Below are 19403 nucleotides of genomic sequence, written 5' to 3' on the forward strand. Positions count from 1 at the left end.
TGTGTGTATATATATTCATCCTTTCAGTAAGGTGTGTTGGTGTTTATTTCACCAACACACCTTCTTCTTCATCTGCATGTCGTTTTGAATTTGCTGGTATTGGAATACCATTTGAAGTTTTGTTGTATTTTGTGTAGTAGCGTCCTCTGGTGGCATGTGTGAGAACGGTGTTTTGCTTTCTTTGCGTTCTGAGCTGCCTGGGAGAAAGTTGAGTTGGACAGCGTGCTTGAAGTGCTACTATCACTTGTGTTTTCTGTTTTCATTTTAAGGGAAAGTGTTTGAAGAAGAAACGGCGACAGAATCTCTTTATAGTGCGCCAGAACAGAGCGCAGGATAGCCGGGGCAGCAGAACTAAACGGCTCTGAGCAGAACGTTCCTGCTACAGCAGCGTAGTTCATTCTTCACATTATGCTGAGGATACAACTGATTTTGGGTGTGTTCTTTGATATGTGTGTTATCATTATCGAGACGGAAGGACTGGACTTCAGGAGTGTCTCTACAAAAGCGCGACTCCGGTGGGACTCGAACCCACAACCTTTGAATCACTTCATACAAGTGTATCTAGAAGTCCAATGCGCTATCCATTGCGCCACGGAGCCACCTGTTGCGTAGAGAAGAACAAGAGTTTTAGTACATAAAAATAGGAACGTGTTTTTCTAGGTAATATTATGAAATTTTGCGTCATCACATTAGATGCGTGATGTCATTACATGAGCTTACGTCAAAGTAGGCCACTTCTCGATTTCTTCGAATCCGCGGATGGGCTTTTATTTCTTAAAATGACGTCCCTGAGTGGATTCAGAAAACTGGGGAGATATGAGAAGGAAATCTCCCATTGGTGCACAGTTCCACCTAGCTGCCACTATTTGGTGAACTCGGCAAGTGGAAACAGCCGTCTGAGTGGAAAAGGAATGGATTGGAAAATTGAGTCTACAGGGCTAAATGCAAAATAATAATAAACAAATGCTACTGCCATTTCCAGTCACAAATCTCATCAATAAAATATTCCTGGTGAGAACTATGGCTGGTGTTATATGGGCTAAGAGGCTGTAATCGTTTTTCCAGGTGTCTATTTTTTTCCAGCAGGGCAGATGATTTCTAACCTGGCTATAATATTCTGCTAATGTTTATGGATTTGGCCTCGTGAATTGAGCTTGCTGGCCCAGTACAGGACCATAATGATCTAGTGGAGCAAAAAGTCTAAACGATACTCAAATGTTTTATTAGTTCTAGCTTCAAAATGAATATCAACATTTCTGGGCAAAAATTATACGAGATATTATATAATATGGTTGTTGTAGGAAACACGTTCATCTTTCACTTGCCCGCGATAGCAAACTACTGCAGTACCACCACTGACCGCCAGCCAGTGCTCGTTCTCTAATTAACGGCTCTGGCTTCCAGGTTCTCTGGTGGATTCCACGAACGGCTAGACATACTGCTACAGTCTGATGTTCTATCCAAACATTCGTAAAGAATGTTTGGATAGAATGTCGCGTTGGTAGAGTAACGCATGTTTGGAGAGAACATCGCGATAGTAGAACGTTGTAATTCTGTTTGGATAGAACCAGGCCCATTATGGCTTCAAACTTACCGGTATTCGGCTTATTTTGTACTCGTTTCACCACCACTGCCACTTTGTTTCCCGTTATTGCCTACCTGCCTCACACAGTTATCGTATAAATTGTGTTGGCTTCGTGTTTAGCTCGAATACAGTAACAGGAATTACCAAAATATTTCACTGCAGACGAAATACTTTTTTACATTACGGACCCTCGGTGTAGTAGAGCGCCCGGATAGCTCAGTCGGTAGAGCATCAGACTTTTAATCTGAGGGTCCAGGGTTCAAGTCCCTGTTCGGGCGATACGCGTTTTAGAATCCCAAAAGCCACATTTGAAATGCTTCTACTGCTTGGTGACTGGTTCCTTATACAACAGCCAGGATTTCATGAACGCACACTTATGTGATGCAAGTCCCATGTTGCCCTTTGCATGATTCAGAGTTATAGTGGTACTATCAGTGCCATCAGGCACCGTGTACCATCAGTTGCATCAACCATTCAGTCAGTCATTAAATGAAACATACTTTTTTCAATACACATGTTTGATTTTTAAGGCAAACCACGTTGGTTTGGACTCCTTTTGGTTTTACTCCTTTTATTTCCTTTCATTTTTAGTTCAAAACTCAGTGCATAGACACAAAGGAAGTGCAAAACGCCTTGTTTTAAACAATAGAAATACTTTATTAATTTCATTTTTTTATAACAGGCATCAATGTTAACATGATTCAAAAAAAGCGGACGTCGTGTAATCATTCAAACTTCATGTCTCGCATTCACACACACATACATACACATACACTGACACACCTACTTTAACACAAAGAAAAATAAAAAGAATAAGTGACAATAGTTTTCTGCTGGGTGAACCCCTGTCTTTGCCACTTCACACAGTCATTCACTCACGACAACTGGACACTAACAGTCAGCCTCAGAATAAAAGAATCTTGATGTCTGAAGTCAATTCTACCTGGATAATGCAGTGATCCTGGAACAAAGAACAAAAGAAAAAGATACATTTAAGACTGACAACGTATTGTACAATAAACACATAACTTCAGGCTGAAAATTAATTCAGCAGGTAAAACACATTATAATGGATATTGTACATCTACTGTACGACGGTCTGCAATATCTGAACAAATTGTGAGACATCATCACTACCTGAAATTATCTCAAAGAAATACGTTTTTAAAAAGGCAGCACTGTAGAATAGCAGTCCCTTATAATCACTTTGTAAGTAATTAACTAATTATCAACAAAACATTAACAAATGTTTGTAGTTGAGAAGGAAATACCATTTAACCCATTTTAGCCTGATGACTCGTATATGTTACTTGACCTTTGGTGCCTGGAGACACATATACGCTGCATTCAGGCTCTTGATATTTTAGGCTTTTTAATAAAAATGTGGGTATGTTACAGCTGAATTAATACATTCTAATGCAAGATAACATCTTCGGGTTTAAATGTAATCATGTTTCATATTTTATCTGCATCAGAGGCGAAGATATTTAGGTTTTTATAGGCTGAGGGCAACTTTGCCAACAAGGGCTTAGGCAGGTGTTTTTTGCAGGTGCTTTAGGCATCAATGGGTTAAACAGATAAAGCACAGCCGCAGCATTTCCGGAAGGTTGTCCTCCAAAGAGTAATGGAGATGAGACCACAGGATGTAAGTGTTCGTCAGGCAAACACACGCAGAACACATCCAGTGGGAGCTCATTCCCACTCCGCTGTGCAGACGTAGGTTAGTTCTTACTTATTTACAAACATTTGCAAATATTTCATTTATAACAATAGTTGGTTCATTAACAAAAGGCAATGAAGTGTCTGTTTCTTTGAAGTGTCATATAAATGAAAGAATGGATGAATGAATGATATAAAAACATAAATAAATGTGATTGAAGGTAGACCATTATATCATTAATGGGTGATTCTCACGAAACGCGCAACAAACGTGTTTTGACAACCATTTTTTCAAAAGACTTTTTTGATTGAATTTCTTTTTGAATCTGTCACATCAAAGTGTACAGTTACTAAGCACAATAATATCAACTTACCTGACAACTATTTAAAACACATTTTTCAACGTTTTAGAAGTCCATATCTGCTAAAATGCTCATTACCGCAATTTTTTTCTTTCATGAAATTTATTAGGAAACTTAATTGTTCTTGCAGTTTTGTTCATTGAATATTGACAGTTGTACTAGGGGCTACGTAAAACACTCAAAAAAGTTATTTTTCTTATTATTGTAGTTTAAGAGTTTTACCACTTTATCTCATTACCGCAATAGGATCCTTTGTTTTCCACTTTAATTTTAGAATATATCAGTGAAAACCTACAATTTCGGTCAAAAAATATGCTGAAGTGAAAGAAACATAAAAAGGTACGGTGTTCGTAAAAAATATATAAGAATACAGTTTTCCTTTAGCACTTTTTTTAAACAATCAAGTGCTCATTTCGGTAATGAGGGGGATGTTTCGGTAATGAGAATAAGTTTTCGGTAATGAGAATAAGGAGAAATAAATTGAACTAAAGCCAAATATTAGTAAATTATGATGACACCTAATAAGATGATAAAAATATTCTATACAAAACCATTCATTAAGCTACTGAATGATATTGATATTCAAGACTTAACCCAGCCAAAGACCATAAAAGCCCTCTAAGGGGGAGCAGACCAAGTATTCCGGTGGCTATACAGTAGGTCAGTGGTGGGGAACCTGTCACGAGTGGAATTAGTTCAGGGGAACTAGAGAGGATGGGGTCTGTTTTAAAGGTGGCTGCCTTCAATATAGTCCTCAAGTGCGGGGAAATCCTGATTGTGTTCTTAGTACGGAGAACTTTTACGGCCCTCAGATGAATTTGAAGTGGCCCCTAATGAATAAGGTTCCCCACCCCTGCAGTAGGTGAAGAGGCGAGGCCCCTCCTGGGCACCAAAGTAACATCATAGTATAAGGGGGCCAAGGGGTGCTGTGCACACTAGGGCTGGGTTCAAAAGATCGAATCACGATCCAATATCGATTCACGTTCGAAAAGGGCGATATCGATTCACGTTCGAAAAGGGCGATATCGGTTCACAACTTTGTATATCGATCTTTTGCCGATCATTATAGGAGCTATTTACTAATCCACATCCTGTAGCTCTCTTCCGATTCCCAGCCCTAGTGCACACCTGAAATGCCAGGCTTTATCAATGGGCACTATGAAGTTATAGTGGGTCCATCATCCAAACACCAGAGGGTAGCCACCTGATGACCCCAGTGGAGCATACCTACATCCCCCAATCCTCATCCCCACCCTGAATATCACATCACAACTCACTACTGACCTCTCCAGCCAAAAATCCATAGTGGACCAGAAATCAAAATCTGTCATGAGCTGGAAAATCGTGTCGCAGTGCGAAGTCGTGCACTGGACATCTTTTTCTGACTCGGCGCGCGCCTGCAACCAGGAAGTAGGTAGAAGGAACAGGAGATCACTAGAGTAGCTTAGAAAAGAGTAGATACAGCTACTGGACTACAGAAGGAACCCTGCATAACTGGGAGGACAATATAATGTCTTGAAGCTATTTTATCTCCTTCCCTTCATTTTATTCAGCTTAATTGTGAGGAGTCATTCTCAGAGTATTGTTGTGAAATAAGTGTAAAGCTAGAGATTTCTTGAAGATATATTATTCCTGTTTTATATTATGGTGCTGGTACCATTTAGCCTACTGAAAAGATGATGTGAGATGTGTCAAATGTCTCAGATTGGGGTCTAATGGTATGCGGGTTCGGTACACCTAGGTTTTAGGGTCACAGTTTCGGTACATTTTCGGTACAGTACATGGGAATAACATTGAAAAAAAACATTTTCTTCCTCAGCACGTTGTTTATTTCACCTCAATATTGTATATGTATTGTATACCTCAATATTTATTATTCTAACTCAACAGAAATAAAAACCCCATTCATTTTCAATGGGGTTTCATTTCTGGTGATTTAGAATTAAACTGGTGAGTTAGCGCCAAAACGTGGCATGGAAATCTACAGGGTATATTGAAGAGTGAAGTGTGGGACACCAGGTCAACAAACAAGAACAGCTGACAACAAAGCATCAAGGATATCTGGGCTTCCATAACTCCCATGCACCGTTTCTGCCATTGACTTCAATGTTAAACGCATCATGGCCGTTATTAAGACAGAGAGAGTCCTAACAAAGTATTGAACATTGCATGTAATGTAGAAAGTACCAAATTTCAACTGATTTAATGTGACCCGAATTTTGATGAAGAAAAATGTGATTTTATTACAATATTTTAATGATGCGAATTCCCCAATTCATGGGTTTTTTGAGCTGGAAGACCAAAATATGTAAAAATAAAGAATTGAATGATTGGAATAGTTAAAAAAAAACTGGGCCATAAATCTATAATCCATGACAGTTTAACATTATTGATGGAATTATGGAAATAAATCAACGTTTTCACGCTATTCTAATAAAGTGGCCTGTAGCTGTATGTTAGAAAATTTACTTCTGCTTTGTTTATTTACAATATTTGGCTTGGTTTCAATACAATTGCATATTTCAACCTGAAATGGGTGCAATTTCACTTCAAACTTTCATCAAGTGCTTTAACAATAATTAAGTAAATATTTACACTGCCAAACTATAGATTGTATTTAAGGTTGCAGTTGCATTTTTAAAAATGTAAATAAATCTATATTCTGAATGTAAATCACCATAGAGTCTAATTACCGAAATTGAGAATCCTCATCACCGAAAGGTACTTTAAACATTGCGGGTAATGAGAATGGTGCATTGCGGTAATGAGATGGCTCAGCACAATAATGCTAACTGTAACTTCAATTATTGTGACTTAGCCTAATTTACGACCTTTGTTGAATTCTAAAAAGGAATACCCTATTACCAAAGCAAATTTAAAATGAAAAAATCTTTTTCATTTTGAAATATTGACTATTTCGGTAATGAGAACCAATTTTGTCGTGTTAGCATATTTTTGAGACAAATCATGACATTTTACAGGCAAAATCAATAAGGCTGACTAGTCATGTAGCCATCATGAATCTCCTGTTAGTACAGATGAATTGTAGGTAGTTTCAGCTCTTATTGAAATTCTGAAAGCTTTTAATTGTAGTTCTGAAATATATTGCGGTAATGAGAAGAAATACTTGGGGACACAACCTTTTCTTGAGATATTCATTAGTGTTCATTATTTAAATTGCCAACAAGGAACACTTAGTGAAACTTCGGACATAAACCAACACACTTGTAGTGTTATTTATGTATTTTTGTACTTTTTAGTATGTTTTACCCTTATTCAAAGACCAGAAATTTTGGCTGGGACACATTTCGGTAATGAGAATTTGCCCATAAAATGCATAAAAAGTGGAAAATAAAAATAATATTTTTTACAATGAACTAGTGTGCCAGAAAGTACACGTCTTGCTCTACAGTAATGTAATACCATTAAAAAAATCCATGTCATATTTCACCACTAAAACCTCTTGGACATTGTTTTTTTTAGCTTCGTGAGAATCACCCTATTACTCACTTTGACAATGAAGTTTTCTGCTGCCTAATAATCTACTGGTAACTTTACACATATGGAAGTGTTTATCATGATTTTTTTGAGAGGAAGATACCACACACTCTTGTCCATCGTGCTGAATATTATTTACAGAAACAACGTTTCGGCCAGTGTGGCCTTTCTCAAGTTTTTTTTATCATGAAAACACACAGCTGAATCTGCTGCCTGTAATGTGAGACAAACCTCCAACATCTGAGGACGATTCAACATAAAATGCTGTATGTCTGACATATCTAAATTGGCTGTGCTGCTTCTTTACTGCCTTGGTGAAGTAGAACAACAAATTAGAGGAACTGATTTAATAACAATATATATGGGACATGAATGACTATGAATGTTAGAGATTTATACAATTTTGCAATGATGGATTTACATTTTGCAATGACTGATGCTACCAATTGATTCAAGTGCATCACGGTAAGTTTTTGCTCTGACAGCGTGTATCAGAAAGCGACGCAGAAACATGGTCACAATTTCTGAGAGGATATAAATGGGTTTGGGAAGCGTGTGGCGATGAGTGTGGGTCGCCTGGTTATCACCAGACCTAATCACAAGTGTGATAAGGTCTGGAGACCTCCCTACTGAAAATACCAAAGGGGGTGTGTGGTTTACGATTGACGACAGCTGTTTATTGGGCGTTATGAATGTGTATAATTTGACATACACAGCCAAAGTCAATTGTGTCAGTTGTATCTATTCAAACAAACTGAAATCATTCCCTTGCCACCCATCCCTGCTGTCTGATTGGAGGCCATGATCTTCTCCGTTCTCTGGGGTATAGACCCCATGCTGTCTTCCAGATCGGAGACTTTGCAAACAATTTTACTCAGGTCAGGGTTCCCACTCTAATTCAGCTATAAAATTCCATGACTTTCCAGACCCCAAAAAACTCATTTCCATGACCACTTCCGGAAAAAGAAATGACGTTAAAATGTTTTAAAAAGTGTAAAAACTGAAGACTGAAGTGGGCTCATTGCATTCTAGAATGTTGCACATTACCGCACGAAACCAAACGGACTCTGGTGAAGCGTTGTAGTATAACCAGTAAAAAACAATTATATACACGAAACAAAAAAGGTTTTGCTTCTACACAAATGTTAAGAAAATTCCATGATATTCCATGACTGTGCATGCAAAATGGCAAAATTCCATGACTTTCCATGACTGGAAAAACATTCATGAAATTCCATGATATTCCAGAAATTCCATGACCCGTGGGAACCCTGTCAGGTGCTCATCTGTACCGGGTAAAGTGTGATTCCAAAAAGGAGGAAAGAGCAAAGGCACTCTGAGATTTGAGAAAACATATAAAAAACCTTTAATACAACATAGCAGTTCCGTTTAAAAACACATGGGCCTACACAATGAAAATGGGTTTGGTAACTGTGTGTGGTGATGAGTGTGGATGTGCAATAGGGAGGAGAATAGGAAGAGGCTGCTCACTGTAATTTCTCCTGTAAGAGCTCCAGTCTCTGGCGGTCTACATAGCGAGAGAACAGGGAGAGGAGGTTGGGAGGTGTGAAGAGAGGAGGAGAGAGTGATGACGAGGGGACCTTCAACAGCTCTCGGGTCACAGAAAACACCAACTCTGTCCTACAAGAGGGGGGGGAGAGACACTCAACATGAGCATATTTTGTTGAAAACATGTTGCACTTCAGTTCAATACTATTATTCACAATTCTTATTTAAGATACTTTAAAATTAAACATTAAAAAAAAACTTACCATCGATTATCATCCATTAGCTGACAGTTGGGATCCGAGCTCTGCATTCTCTCCCCCTCACTCAAAATTAGGTAAAGCAACGTCACACCAAACTAAGGAAAATGAGAAGAAATGGAAAAATTCAGGGTAATAAAATAAAGACCAAAAGGGTATCATTAAATAAATCTATGAAAGCGGATACCTTGTTTTGCAGTACTCTGGGAAGCTGGCCCTCACTGCCCTGTAACTCCTGTAGGAGGTCTGTAAGGGCAGAGCTGGACATGGCCTGGATCACCACAGCAACGGGTTCAACCAACCAGCACAGGACCTAGGCCAGGGGAGAATTACACTGACATTATGGCAAAGAAAACAAAACAAAAAACACTTGTTTCATTTTCCCTTTTAAAAAAAATATGTTTTTGGGCTTTTTGCCTTTATTTGTGATAGGAGAGTGAAGATATTGACAGGAAGCGAGTTGGGAGAGAGAGAGACAGGGGAAGGGTCGACCAAAGGACCCAGGCCGGAATCGAACTCTGGTCGCCCGCATAACAGTCTAGTGCCCTACCATTAGAGCCATGTTGGGGCCTAATTTTCTTTTTTTTTTAAAAACTAAAATGAAGAGGTTGATACCTGGTCCTGCTTGTCTTTCTTTGCCAGGGCGGGCAGATTCCGGGCGATGCCCATGAGGACAGCAGCAGCTTGTGGAGGGGGCAGGAAGGGGAGCAGCCGGGAGATGAGGCGCTTGCCCTTCCTCACCGACATGATCATCAGGCACTGTTCATCACTGACTCTGGAGGACACCAAACACACACACACACAGTCAAAAACTGCCTCCTCCAGTTTTTACACTTCAGTTGCTCACTTACAAGGTGAATAGGAAAATTCAACAAAAAAAAAACAAAAAAAAACACACACTATCTTGAAGATTAGATTGGCAGAAGTAGCACATTCCATATCTACACTCATGGCGACCCTCGACCCCTGTGCTGTGTCTGCTATATTTAACTGGTATTTCCTACTCAACTACTACTCAACATTTGTAAATGTTTTGTTGATAATTAGTGCATGACTTACAAAGTGATTCTAACATTTTTAAGGGACCGTTATAAGTTATCATCAATGTCAGGGCTTTTTCTAGGATTTTTTGACATGAGGGAGCATCATAGCAGGTTACGGGGGTGAAGGGGGGTGCTCCCCCCCCGTGAATGAGAAATTTACTAGGTGCGCTCAAATATATATATATAAAAAAATAAAAGTATGAGGGTGCACCCACGGAGGTGAGGGTGGAGCGCCCCCATTTCCCCGTTCAGAAAAAGCCCTGAATGTTATACATAAGTTCATGTGCAGATTGACCTGCTCCCAGTGAGTCCAGCAAAAAGCTCTGTGAGGTTCTCCTCCAAGCCTAGGCGACACTGGAGAGGGTGCCTATTTGTTTGATGGGTGTGTACCCATCTTTTTTTTTTATCTTCTCTTTTTCTTTTCTTAACTTCTCTATGTCATTTTTACTGTTGTTTACCTTGATATGGACTATGTATTTTGAGTCTGATGTAAATAAAGAATTGAGAATTGAATTGAATACAGTGCTGGCTCTTTGCCTGTTCTCACCTGTCGTCCCACTCCTTCTCCTTGAGGGAGTTGTAGAGCTGCAGCGTGTGGGTCTTGTGCTGCTCCAGCAGGGCCTCCCGCTGCTCCTCCGCCGTCTGCAGGAACTTCTTCTCAAAGTCTTGCACCTCCAGCAACAAACTGTACATCTACGGCCACACAAACAGGCAAAGCAGCAAGTCACACATGGGGGATCAGGCATACAGTAGCGTCTCTATAGAATTGAAAAAAAACACGTCCGACAGACGGACAACAATGCATCCAAACATTTGACATTTCTTATGCTAAAGATTTTTCTTCGCATGTTTTTGAGAAAAAAACCCTCAAGAATAGCAAAAATGTTCATAGGGAATCACATTTCCATTTATTATAATTTTGAAGCAGTTTTCAATGATTGGGAAAACGCGTCACAGCGGATGGACCAACGGACTAACAAAGCCTCATACAGGACGTGGACGCATCTAAAAAGACACATGGAACCCACCTTTTCCACAATGTAGAGAATCTGACGTCTCTTATTCCACACCTGCTTTTCCCTCTTTTCCTGTTCACATAAAAAAGATGTGCAACATCAAAACCAAAGGATCACATGCATAGCAAGTAAAAATCTACTTGATGATATTCAGATTTAAAAAAAAAAAATCTATGAACATGCAACTCAATGAACTTGTATGAGACCATGAACATACAGTATATGAGACCATGAACATATGACTCTTCCTAACCTCATCATCAGTGCGAGTGGTGACAACGGCGTCGATCATCTTCCTGGGATTATTCACACTTGAAACGGTAAGCTTTCCCAGAGAGCCAGCAAACTGAACTGTGGAAGCAAAAGGGAAAAAAAATGTCCTCAGTCATCTCCCATTTTTATATCATGAATGTGTTCATTACATTTCTAGGTGTACCTGAAGAAACAACAGCGAAACGCGTTGTTCACCTAATGAAACATGAGCAAAGAAGACCAGTGTGCGGTGATTTCTCTCCTTTACTTGGATTACTGAGTGTGTTTGGCTAGTAAGAGTAACATCTACAAGCCATTTTGGCTGGTGGTGAAAAAAAAGTTCCTTGAGGACCCTGGTTACCTGGGCGATACGTCTGCTCCAGTTTTGCCACCTGAGGGGTGATGAGTTTGGTGGTGGGCTCCTTCCGGCTGGTGTCCTTGTCCCTCTCCAGACGCTTCTCCATCTTCTCATAATAGTTCTACACAGAAGAGAACATCATCGCCGCCATTATCATCATCATCGTCATCTCATTAACAGTAAACACTAGCTAGATGGTTCTCCGTCTTCTCATAATAGTTCTAGTAGAGTAGTAGAGTAGGTAACTTTATTCATCCCCATGGGGGAAATATGGATGTCTGAGGAGGTTTTTATGTCTATGTCTGGAAAGGGTGTCTGTATGTATTGTATTGTAATGAGATGTGTACTACAAAGATCTAACCTGATGGAACTGAACAGTCTGATGTGAAAACAACTATCCCTATGGGACAAGGAATTTAATCTGAGTCTAATCTGAAATGAAGGTGTATTAAAAAGGTGCACTGCGTAGGATTGTCGTCAGACTGAGTAGGAATTGCAACTATGCTGGTCATCGAAACGGTGCTGCCCATTCACATTCATCATCATGCATGATTCCTTCTTCAAACAGTTTGACAGCCACTTACTGAGATGTTTGTTATTTAGGAAAATGCCAACGCAGGCATCAAAAGGATTTTAACATAACTACAGGATCCTCGTATGGACAAGTAGACGCTACCCTACTAAGAAGGTAGGCTAACGATGAGCTGGGAAAACTGTTTACCTTACCAAAAACCTCAATTACAAAGATGGAATAATAAGGGATATGCATCAATGCATAAGAAGAGTCCCGAGTTAAAGGGTAATTCCTTACTCCACCCATAAGCAGTGATAACGGTGCTTACCTGATAGTAGTAGTCATCCAGGTAAGGGTCAGTGCTCTGGAGCTGCATCATCTGGATACGTGCTACCCACTCCTTCTCCTTCTGGCTCATCAGATTACTATATGGATCCCTGCTGCGCCGATCCCCCACTCTACCACCTCGGTCACTGAAACACACACATCGCATAGTATCACATGACATGATCAAGGTCAGGAATCAAATGTCTAATGAACCAATATTTCATCCTCAATTTGAGCAATGCAAGAACATAGTTCCAAGTACTAAGTCAGTTAATGTTTTCCCACAAAGAGTGTGCGTAGAGTCTCAAATTCTCAAACTCGTCCACCCTCACACAGGGTTCCCATACTTTTTTCATAAACAAATTCAAGCACTTTTCAAGCACCTTCAAGCACCAAATTTTCAGTTTTCCAGCACCTTTAAATAGGTTGCGGGAAGGGGGTGTGGTGGTCCTCCCCAAGAAAATTATGTGTTTTTAAGATGCAATTTCCTGCATTCTAATCAATTTTAGGGTGTCAAATGGCAAATCCCATCTGACAGCTCACTTCATCAGATTTTTGATGTACCGGAACAATTTATTTCTATTATTTGGCTCACTGAGTTTGACTTGACACACATTGTAAGCATTTTCAAGCACTTCACCAAACATTCAAGCATTTTCACAACCTTGAAAACACTTAATTGAAATTCAAGCATTTTCAAGGAATTCAAGCATCCAGGTAAGGGTCAGTGGGAACCCTGCTCTCACTACCCAGATTGTCACTCGGGGTGTTCGCGGTACTCACCCCCTGCTCTGCATCCTCTGTGTGAGCATCCTGCGGTGCTGAGGGTGGAGGTGTGTGGTGTTGTGCCGGATGGGATTGTGGTTAGGGGGGGGAGCAGCGTGCGGTCCCACGCGGGGAGGGGGCTGGCTGAAGAACGGCCTGAAGCCCCCACCACCTGGCAACATGGGGGGAGGAGGGCCGCCGTGAGGAAAAGGCCCCACCTGGAGAGAGAACAGACAAAGGACACCATTACAGGAATAGAATGGAATAGAATAAATTCATCATTCCATTGCTCAAAAACATAAATACATACAGTATATAAATCATTGCATACATCCTGTCCCTCTAGCCACCCTTCCCAGCATACACAACATACACAGTACAAGTCAGGTACCAGATCCAGTCCTGGAGAAACCATGATAAAAATCACTGGAAATTAATTAACATTCAAAATAATTTCCCAACAGCGCAATGGACCGTTTTGATGAGAGAGCATGGCAAAATCAAGCTGATGTGCATGAGGTTAGGTTTGTTGTCGGTGTTATGAGTGACCCTACATCTCTTTTTGGAGGCCTGTGGCTTCTAGTGTCCAGAAGTACACACCTACATACACACACTTACATTGATATTATGTAAAGCGACCTTGGGTGTTTTGAAAGGTGCTATAGAAAACAAAGGTATTATTATATTGTTGTTGTTGTTATTATTATCATCATCATCTGAGTGGGCCAAACACACCTGAGAGTTGAGGAGCTGGGCCCGCTGGATCTGGGAGAGAACAGGGCCGACCCCGGGAGGAAACGGAGGCCGACACATGGGAGCGTTCTAAGATAAGCAAGAGGACCATCACATAAAAACAAGATCAATCAGAGTGATCTGAACAAAAATTGGCTACAGAAATGTATAGCTTTTTAAATCCAAAGGCAAATGAAGAGGTATCTGTTATTAAAAGGCCATTGGCATGTTCAATTTCGCATCGCCTATTTTTTAGTCTGGTCATCTCAATATGACATCAAATATGATGGCACAAGGTCTGTTCACAGCTATGTGGGTGCTGTATAAATAAACAACAAACTAATCACAGAATAGCTGGCAAAAAACATAAAAAAACAAACATACAAACAAAAAAACATGCACTCCAAATTCAATAAGACTGAAGCAAGCTGCTTTCTGACTTGCACATGACTAAACTCTTGTCTGGTTAGCAAAGGGGAAATTCCTTGCGCTTCTGTTTTATCATCTTGTGCATCGACAGGAGAGAGGCAGGAAATCTTCACGGAGAGACAAGACCGGAGCAACACAAGATGCAATTCATTCCAATAACGTTTTGATGGTTATGGCTGAACCATCGAAACGTTAGTCATGTTGTGCACTTGAATAAATAACAAAAATAATTGCATCTGTGTCTTGTCTGGTTAGGTCATGGTGTTACACCAGCCAGACAACAAGACAGACACAGTTAAATAAGCCCAATGTACAGCTACACCTGAAGGAGTAGCAACCAAAACAGTTAAACTAACACAGAGGAGAAAAGACAAGAGGGTAGGGTGAGGAAGAGGAGGCAGAGGGTGCACCCCTCTATGGTGACTCACAGCGATGTTGAGAAGGGTATTAGGAGAGAGGCGCTCGGGGAAGGGAGGAGGGTAACGGTGCTGGATAGGGGCTCGTACATGAACCGCAGTGGGACAATGGATCTGAAGAGAAGACAGAGCACAGGAACGTAGCTACAATATCCTACTGACCACAAAGTATCCTACTGACATCAAAGACAGGTAACTAAGAACAAAACACCACACAGACACACATCTACTCATCCTCTCTCTCACTACAGACACAAAGGATTAAAATTAACTACTGGTACACAGAATAAGAACTGTGGTATACTCTGCATGTGCATGGCCTACTTCACAAGTGTGTGCACATTTCCCCCCGGCGGTGTCCCCAATGTTCCTGTACCAAGGCATGATGATACATGCACATGAGGGAAACTGAACTCCCACGTTCTGGGGTGAATTTCTCAAAACCATAGTTGCACACTATGTTAGCTACTTTGTTGTTTTCTACGCAGTTTCACATTGGCAACTACCCAAGTTGCTAACTGGCTAACAACTCCGCTTTTGAGAAATGCACCCCTGAATTGCTCCCAAATCCTCTGTAACATTCTTCCGCTTTTTTTTTTAAAGTATATTTTGGGGTCTTTTTGGGCCTTTACTATGACAGGACAGTGTGAGAGGAGACAGGAAATTAACAGGAGAGAGATATGGGGTAGGGCTAGGAAATGACCCCATCCTGACTTGAACCAGGGTCTCCATGTGCATGCAAGCCCAAGTGTGGGGGGCTGAGCGCGCTGCGCCACCCCCATTCTTCCGCTTTTAATGGAATATTACTGTGAACAATTCCTGTGAAGAATTTGCCATGAGGTTGGTAACAGTTTTGGAATATACCTGCACACTGTGTCTGCTGATCATTTGTGACAACAGCCTTGGGAGCTGGCAGAGGCCAAGACTACACAGCGACCCCGCGTGCAATGAAAGCAATCAGGGGAAACCATGCTGAGGTTGTTGGAGATGCACACTACACTTAAGTCAACTGCAGGCATGAGAGAGTACCACAGGCCTCATTTACGGTAACCAACTGGTACAAAGACCATCAAGGAGGCTACTACATACTAGTACATACGTCAAAAATAAGTGCTGTTACTTGACAATATATTACTAGGAACATGAACTGACTTTGTATAGGTGCAAGGAAGATAAGGAAGATGAAACTACAAAACTATGAGGAGATGCACAATATCAATAATCCCCTACAAGTCATCAACCATGACCATCATAATGGAGAGTTAAAAAAAATGCTGCTCTGAACAGACCTGCTGGTTGAGGGCATGGCTCATTGGTTGTTTGGGTGGGGTTCCGATGGGCACTGCTCTGACTGGAGGGCTACCAATGACTGGCGAAGACGAACGGGGTGGCGGCACCCTCTCGGACAGGTCCAGGCCATCCTCGCCCCGCATTGGATGGGGCCTGTTCGGCAGCCCCACCTCCTTCATGATAGACATCAGGGGGCTGTCCTGTTGGACGTAGTAGTACGGGTGGTGAAACGGTATTCCAAGCAATTTCCAGAGGCAAAGTAGAGATCATCTAGCAAAACCTCTTGTACAACAGCAGTAGCAGACACATTAACTCTGTGTATACCTCCATGTGAGTGACCAATCCAGGGGAAACACTGACAGGTCCAAAGCCCATGTTGCTCTCCCATATACTGTGCGAGTTCATCTGAAGAACAGAAAGAAAGGTTACATTACATCATTAGACTATTTAGTTGCACATACCACACAATAGCGCGGTCATGCTCTCTCTACTACATGTTTGTTTTACAGCGTCATGGTCTTTAGAGGCGTCAGTGACACAGTGTCAGAGATACCACGTAATGCACATTGGTGAAAACAATTGTTGCGTCAATTAAAGCACGAGATATTTGCTGACAAGTGAAACTCCTCGAGGTAATCAATAAAGAAAGTAAAGTTAAGTAAGTAAAGTAAGTAAGATGTACGCAAACAGCCCTCTGGACATAGGTTCCCCACCCCTGTTCTCAGTTACATACATAATACATATGTATTATTAACACAGTAAGTCACGGCCCCTGATATAAATAAGCTGTTACCAGAATGACAACGTCCAAGTCGTAATGTATTGCTAAAGGCCCTGTACATTGTCAAAGTGGTGTAGTACTATGTTAGTTAAGGTTTGTCAGTGACTATTACAGCGTTCGACTGGTGGTGGAACGGCGTGCGGTTAAAGGCGACCTAACTGTAAGCTAAACTCTCTGCCAACGGCAGCTAATAAAACCACTATTGTGAATAGGATAATCAGACTCAACTGTTAGGCCTAGTTAGGCAGGTTTCAAGCCGCAAGTTAAGAAGTGAAACACTTCCCATTACATGGCCAATTCAACCATCAGGTTAATGAGCATATGAGTAGAACAGTCTCCAATGAAATGAATGACCGGGAACAACATGATCAACACATTTCAGATGGTATTCGCTCATTGACAATCAGGGTGTTGAATGTGGGGCAGCCCACAAAAAGCCGCTCAGCGCTGTTTGATCGCAGGGAAACCTTATCGCTTTCACCATGGATGAGCGCGAGCGCTAGCGCTCTCTCTCTCTCTCTGTCTCTCTGTCTCTCTCTCTCTGTCTCTCTCTCTCTCTCTCTCTCTCTCTCTCTCTCTCTCTCTCTCTCTCTCTCTCTCTCTCTCTCTCTCTCTCTCTCAAAAAAACATTTTTTTTAAAAAGGGAATAACAAGTAGCATAATGCGACCCAAGAGTGTGGATGGAAACATCCATGCTGTGTCATGTCATGCTCACCTGTGGCATGGGCGGCGGCCCTCTGTGCAGGAGATGCTGATGCCGTTGGTAGCTCAGCAGGGAATGGGCAGCAGCGCTCGAGAGGCCACAGGGAGGTGGGCCCTGGCCGTGAGGCATCGGCGGGAAACATGAGCGGTCTGGCTCTGCGGCACCCACTCCAGCGATGGCTGGGTCCGACCCCAAGAGCAGACGAGTCAGAGACTGGGCAAGATCACCACCTCCCCGCTCTTCCAGGCCTGGAGGAGGCAGCGTAGACGCGGGGGGACGGGAGGGCAAGGAGGACGGGAGGGGAACACTCCCCGGAGGCGGCGGAAGAGCGGCGCTGGACGCATCGCCACCAGCCAGGTCATCCCGCACCAGCTCGTCTAGCTCTGCCAAGCGCGCATGTTCCTCCTGCCAGTCATCATCTGGAAAACAAAACCATCGTCGTTAGACGCTCACATGCTGGGTGTCTCCGCGAAACTCCACAGCAAATGTGAAATAAATAACACTGCTGTGATGGCTGCGTGTGCACTCACCGACTGCACCAGCTCCAAAGGTGTCGTCATTGAACTGGTCGATGTCATCTTCCTCCTCACCCAACCCTTCCTCTTCCTCCTCCAGAGTACAGTCTTCATCCAATGACTGCAAGTGATGTATAGGGCGAAAGGGGGAAGACAGGTCAGCAAAAATAAGGACACACAAGAATGGACTTCTTAACGTTCTCCTTTTACGCACCTTACATTGATCATTCAAGTTTGCTTTTTAAATTGAGAACAGAATAGATACAATTCTGACATGATAGACTTGTAGACGAGACTGTAACCCGCAATCACACTTGTTGTCCACACAGTAATGCACTAGTAGCCATAAGAAAACAGCAACAAAATCACACTAGAACTAGAGCTAGTCCTGTTTGATGTTTGATTTAGAACTACTCTGCTAATCGGTCACCAGGAACATGCAACGTAGCTAGCCGTCTGCCCCATTTTTGGCTGCTTCAGTCATTTGCTATGTATATACACTACACAGCGTACATACAACGATAGAAAACGTAACAGGGCCAGCAAGATCAGCAGTGACTTCGAAGCAGAGATCGTGTGCTTTGAGACATCGGGGTGGTTTGGTTTTATAATACAGCATTGATGACATAGCATGGAAAAGGGATAGCTAAGGGTAAGTAGCTAGCCAAACGTACAACTGACGCAACAAACATCAAACACAGTTTTGATGTTGACTTTTCCTACACATGTCTATCGATAGTTCAAAGGCAGTGTTAATACATACAACTGTACAAGACCCAGTAAACAATCTTAGTTGCGCTACGGTTGCCTCAGGCCTGCTAACCATATACGGACGGGGTGACATGGAAGGGCTGGTGCTCATAGGCCGCACGCAACGTTAGGAATTTTTACTGCTAGCTAGCTGAGAGCAGCGACAAACAAAGCCTGAACGTTAACCTTGCACATATTTGACCAGTAAAGTCCCCACAGTCGTTGATGAGAACCGATGAAGTGCATTTAAATGACAAGGACAAAGGGACACCTTACCTGAAATCGGAACATGTAGCCTATCCTCACAGCGCCTGTGGAAGGCAGCTAGATTTCCCCTCTGACATACAACTGAGCCGCGCGCGAATTACGCAGCAATGGGGGTTTTGTGCACGCGCTCGTGGTGACGAGCACAGCATACACACTAGAATGGGGTTCTTCTGATGAGGTAACCCTGTTTTTAGCCAAGATTTTTTTTCTGAACTAGAAAAAATGTAACATATTATTAGGTGACATTTCAACTAACAAAAATGTAGAACCATGCATCCAAGTTGGTGAATATTTCCCCGGAATAAGGCGACACAAATGAACAAAAGACCATAACCTACATAGAGCTCTAATTATGGTGACGAGTGGCTCACTAGG

The 19403-nt window shown here is 41.9% G+C and overlaps 1 protein-coding gene and 2 non-coding genes across 3 annotated transcripts; 1 reads left to right on the forward strand and 2 right to left on the reverse strand.

Moving 5' to 3' along the window:
* Positions 1 to 507: 507 nt before the first annotated feature.
* trnar-ucu (transfer RNA arginine (anticodon UCU)) lies at positions 508 to 599 on the reverse strand. The gene is given in 2 exon segments: positions 508 to 543; positions 563 to 599. It is a non-coding gene; the product is annotated as a tRNA-Arg (tRNA).
* Positions 600 to 1790: 1191 nt separating this feature from the next.
* trnak-uuu (transfer RNA lysine (anticodon UUU)) lies at positions 1791 to 1863 on the forward strand. Its single transcript has one exon. It is a non-coding gene; the product is annotated as a tRNA-Lys (tRNA).
* Positions 1864 to 2218: 355 nt separating this feature from the next.
* Positions 2219 to 19125, reverse strand: patl1 (PAT1 homolog 1, processing body mRNA decay factor). Its single transcript, XM_063218709.1, has 18 exons — positions 19038 to 19125; positions 18027 to 18132; positions 17509 to 17915; positions 16337 to 16417; positions 16012 to 16212; positions 14735 to 14836; positions 13881 to 13967; positions 13164 to 13363; positions 12382 to 12526; positions 11543 to 11660; positions 11183 to 11280; positions 10942 to 11001; positions 10461 to 10606; positions 9486 to 9645; positions 9058 to 9183; positions 8877 to 8968; positions 8596 to 8745; positions 2219 to 2546 (listed from the first exon to the last, which is right to left on the reverse strand). The coding sequence occupies exons 1-18, from the start codon at positions 19050 to 19052 to the stop codon at positions 2525 to 2527; spliced, it is 2316 nt and encodes a 771-aa protein (XP_063074779.1). The 5' UTR covers positions 19053 to 19125; the 3' UTR covers positions 2219 to 2524.
* Between the last annotated feature and the right edge of the window lie 278 nt (positions 19126 to 19403).

This window comes from Engraulis encrasicolus, chromosome 16 (genome assembly GCF_034702125.1).
Source record: "Engraulis encrasicolus isolate BLACKSEA-1 chromosome 16, IST_EnEncr_1.0, whole genome shotgun sequence".
In the NCBI taxonomy this organism is placed as follows: Eukaryota; Metazoa; Chordata; class Actinopteri; order Clupeiformes; family Engraulidae; genus Engraulis; species Engraulis encrasicolus.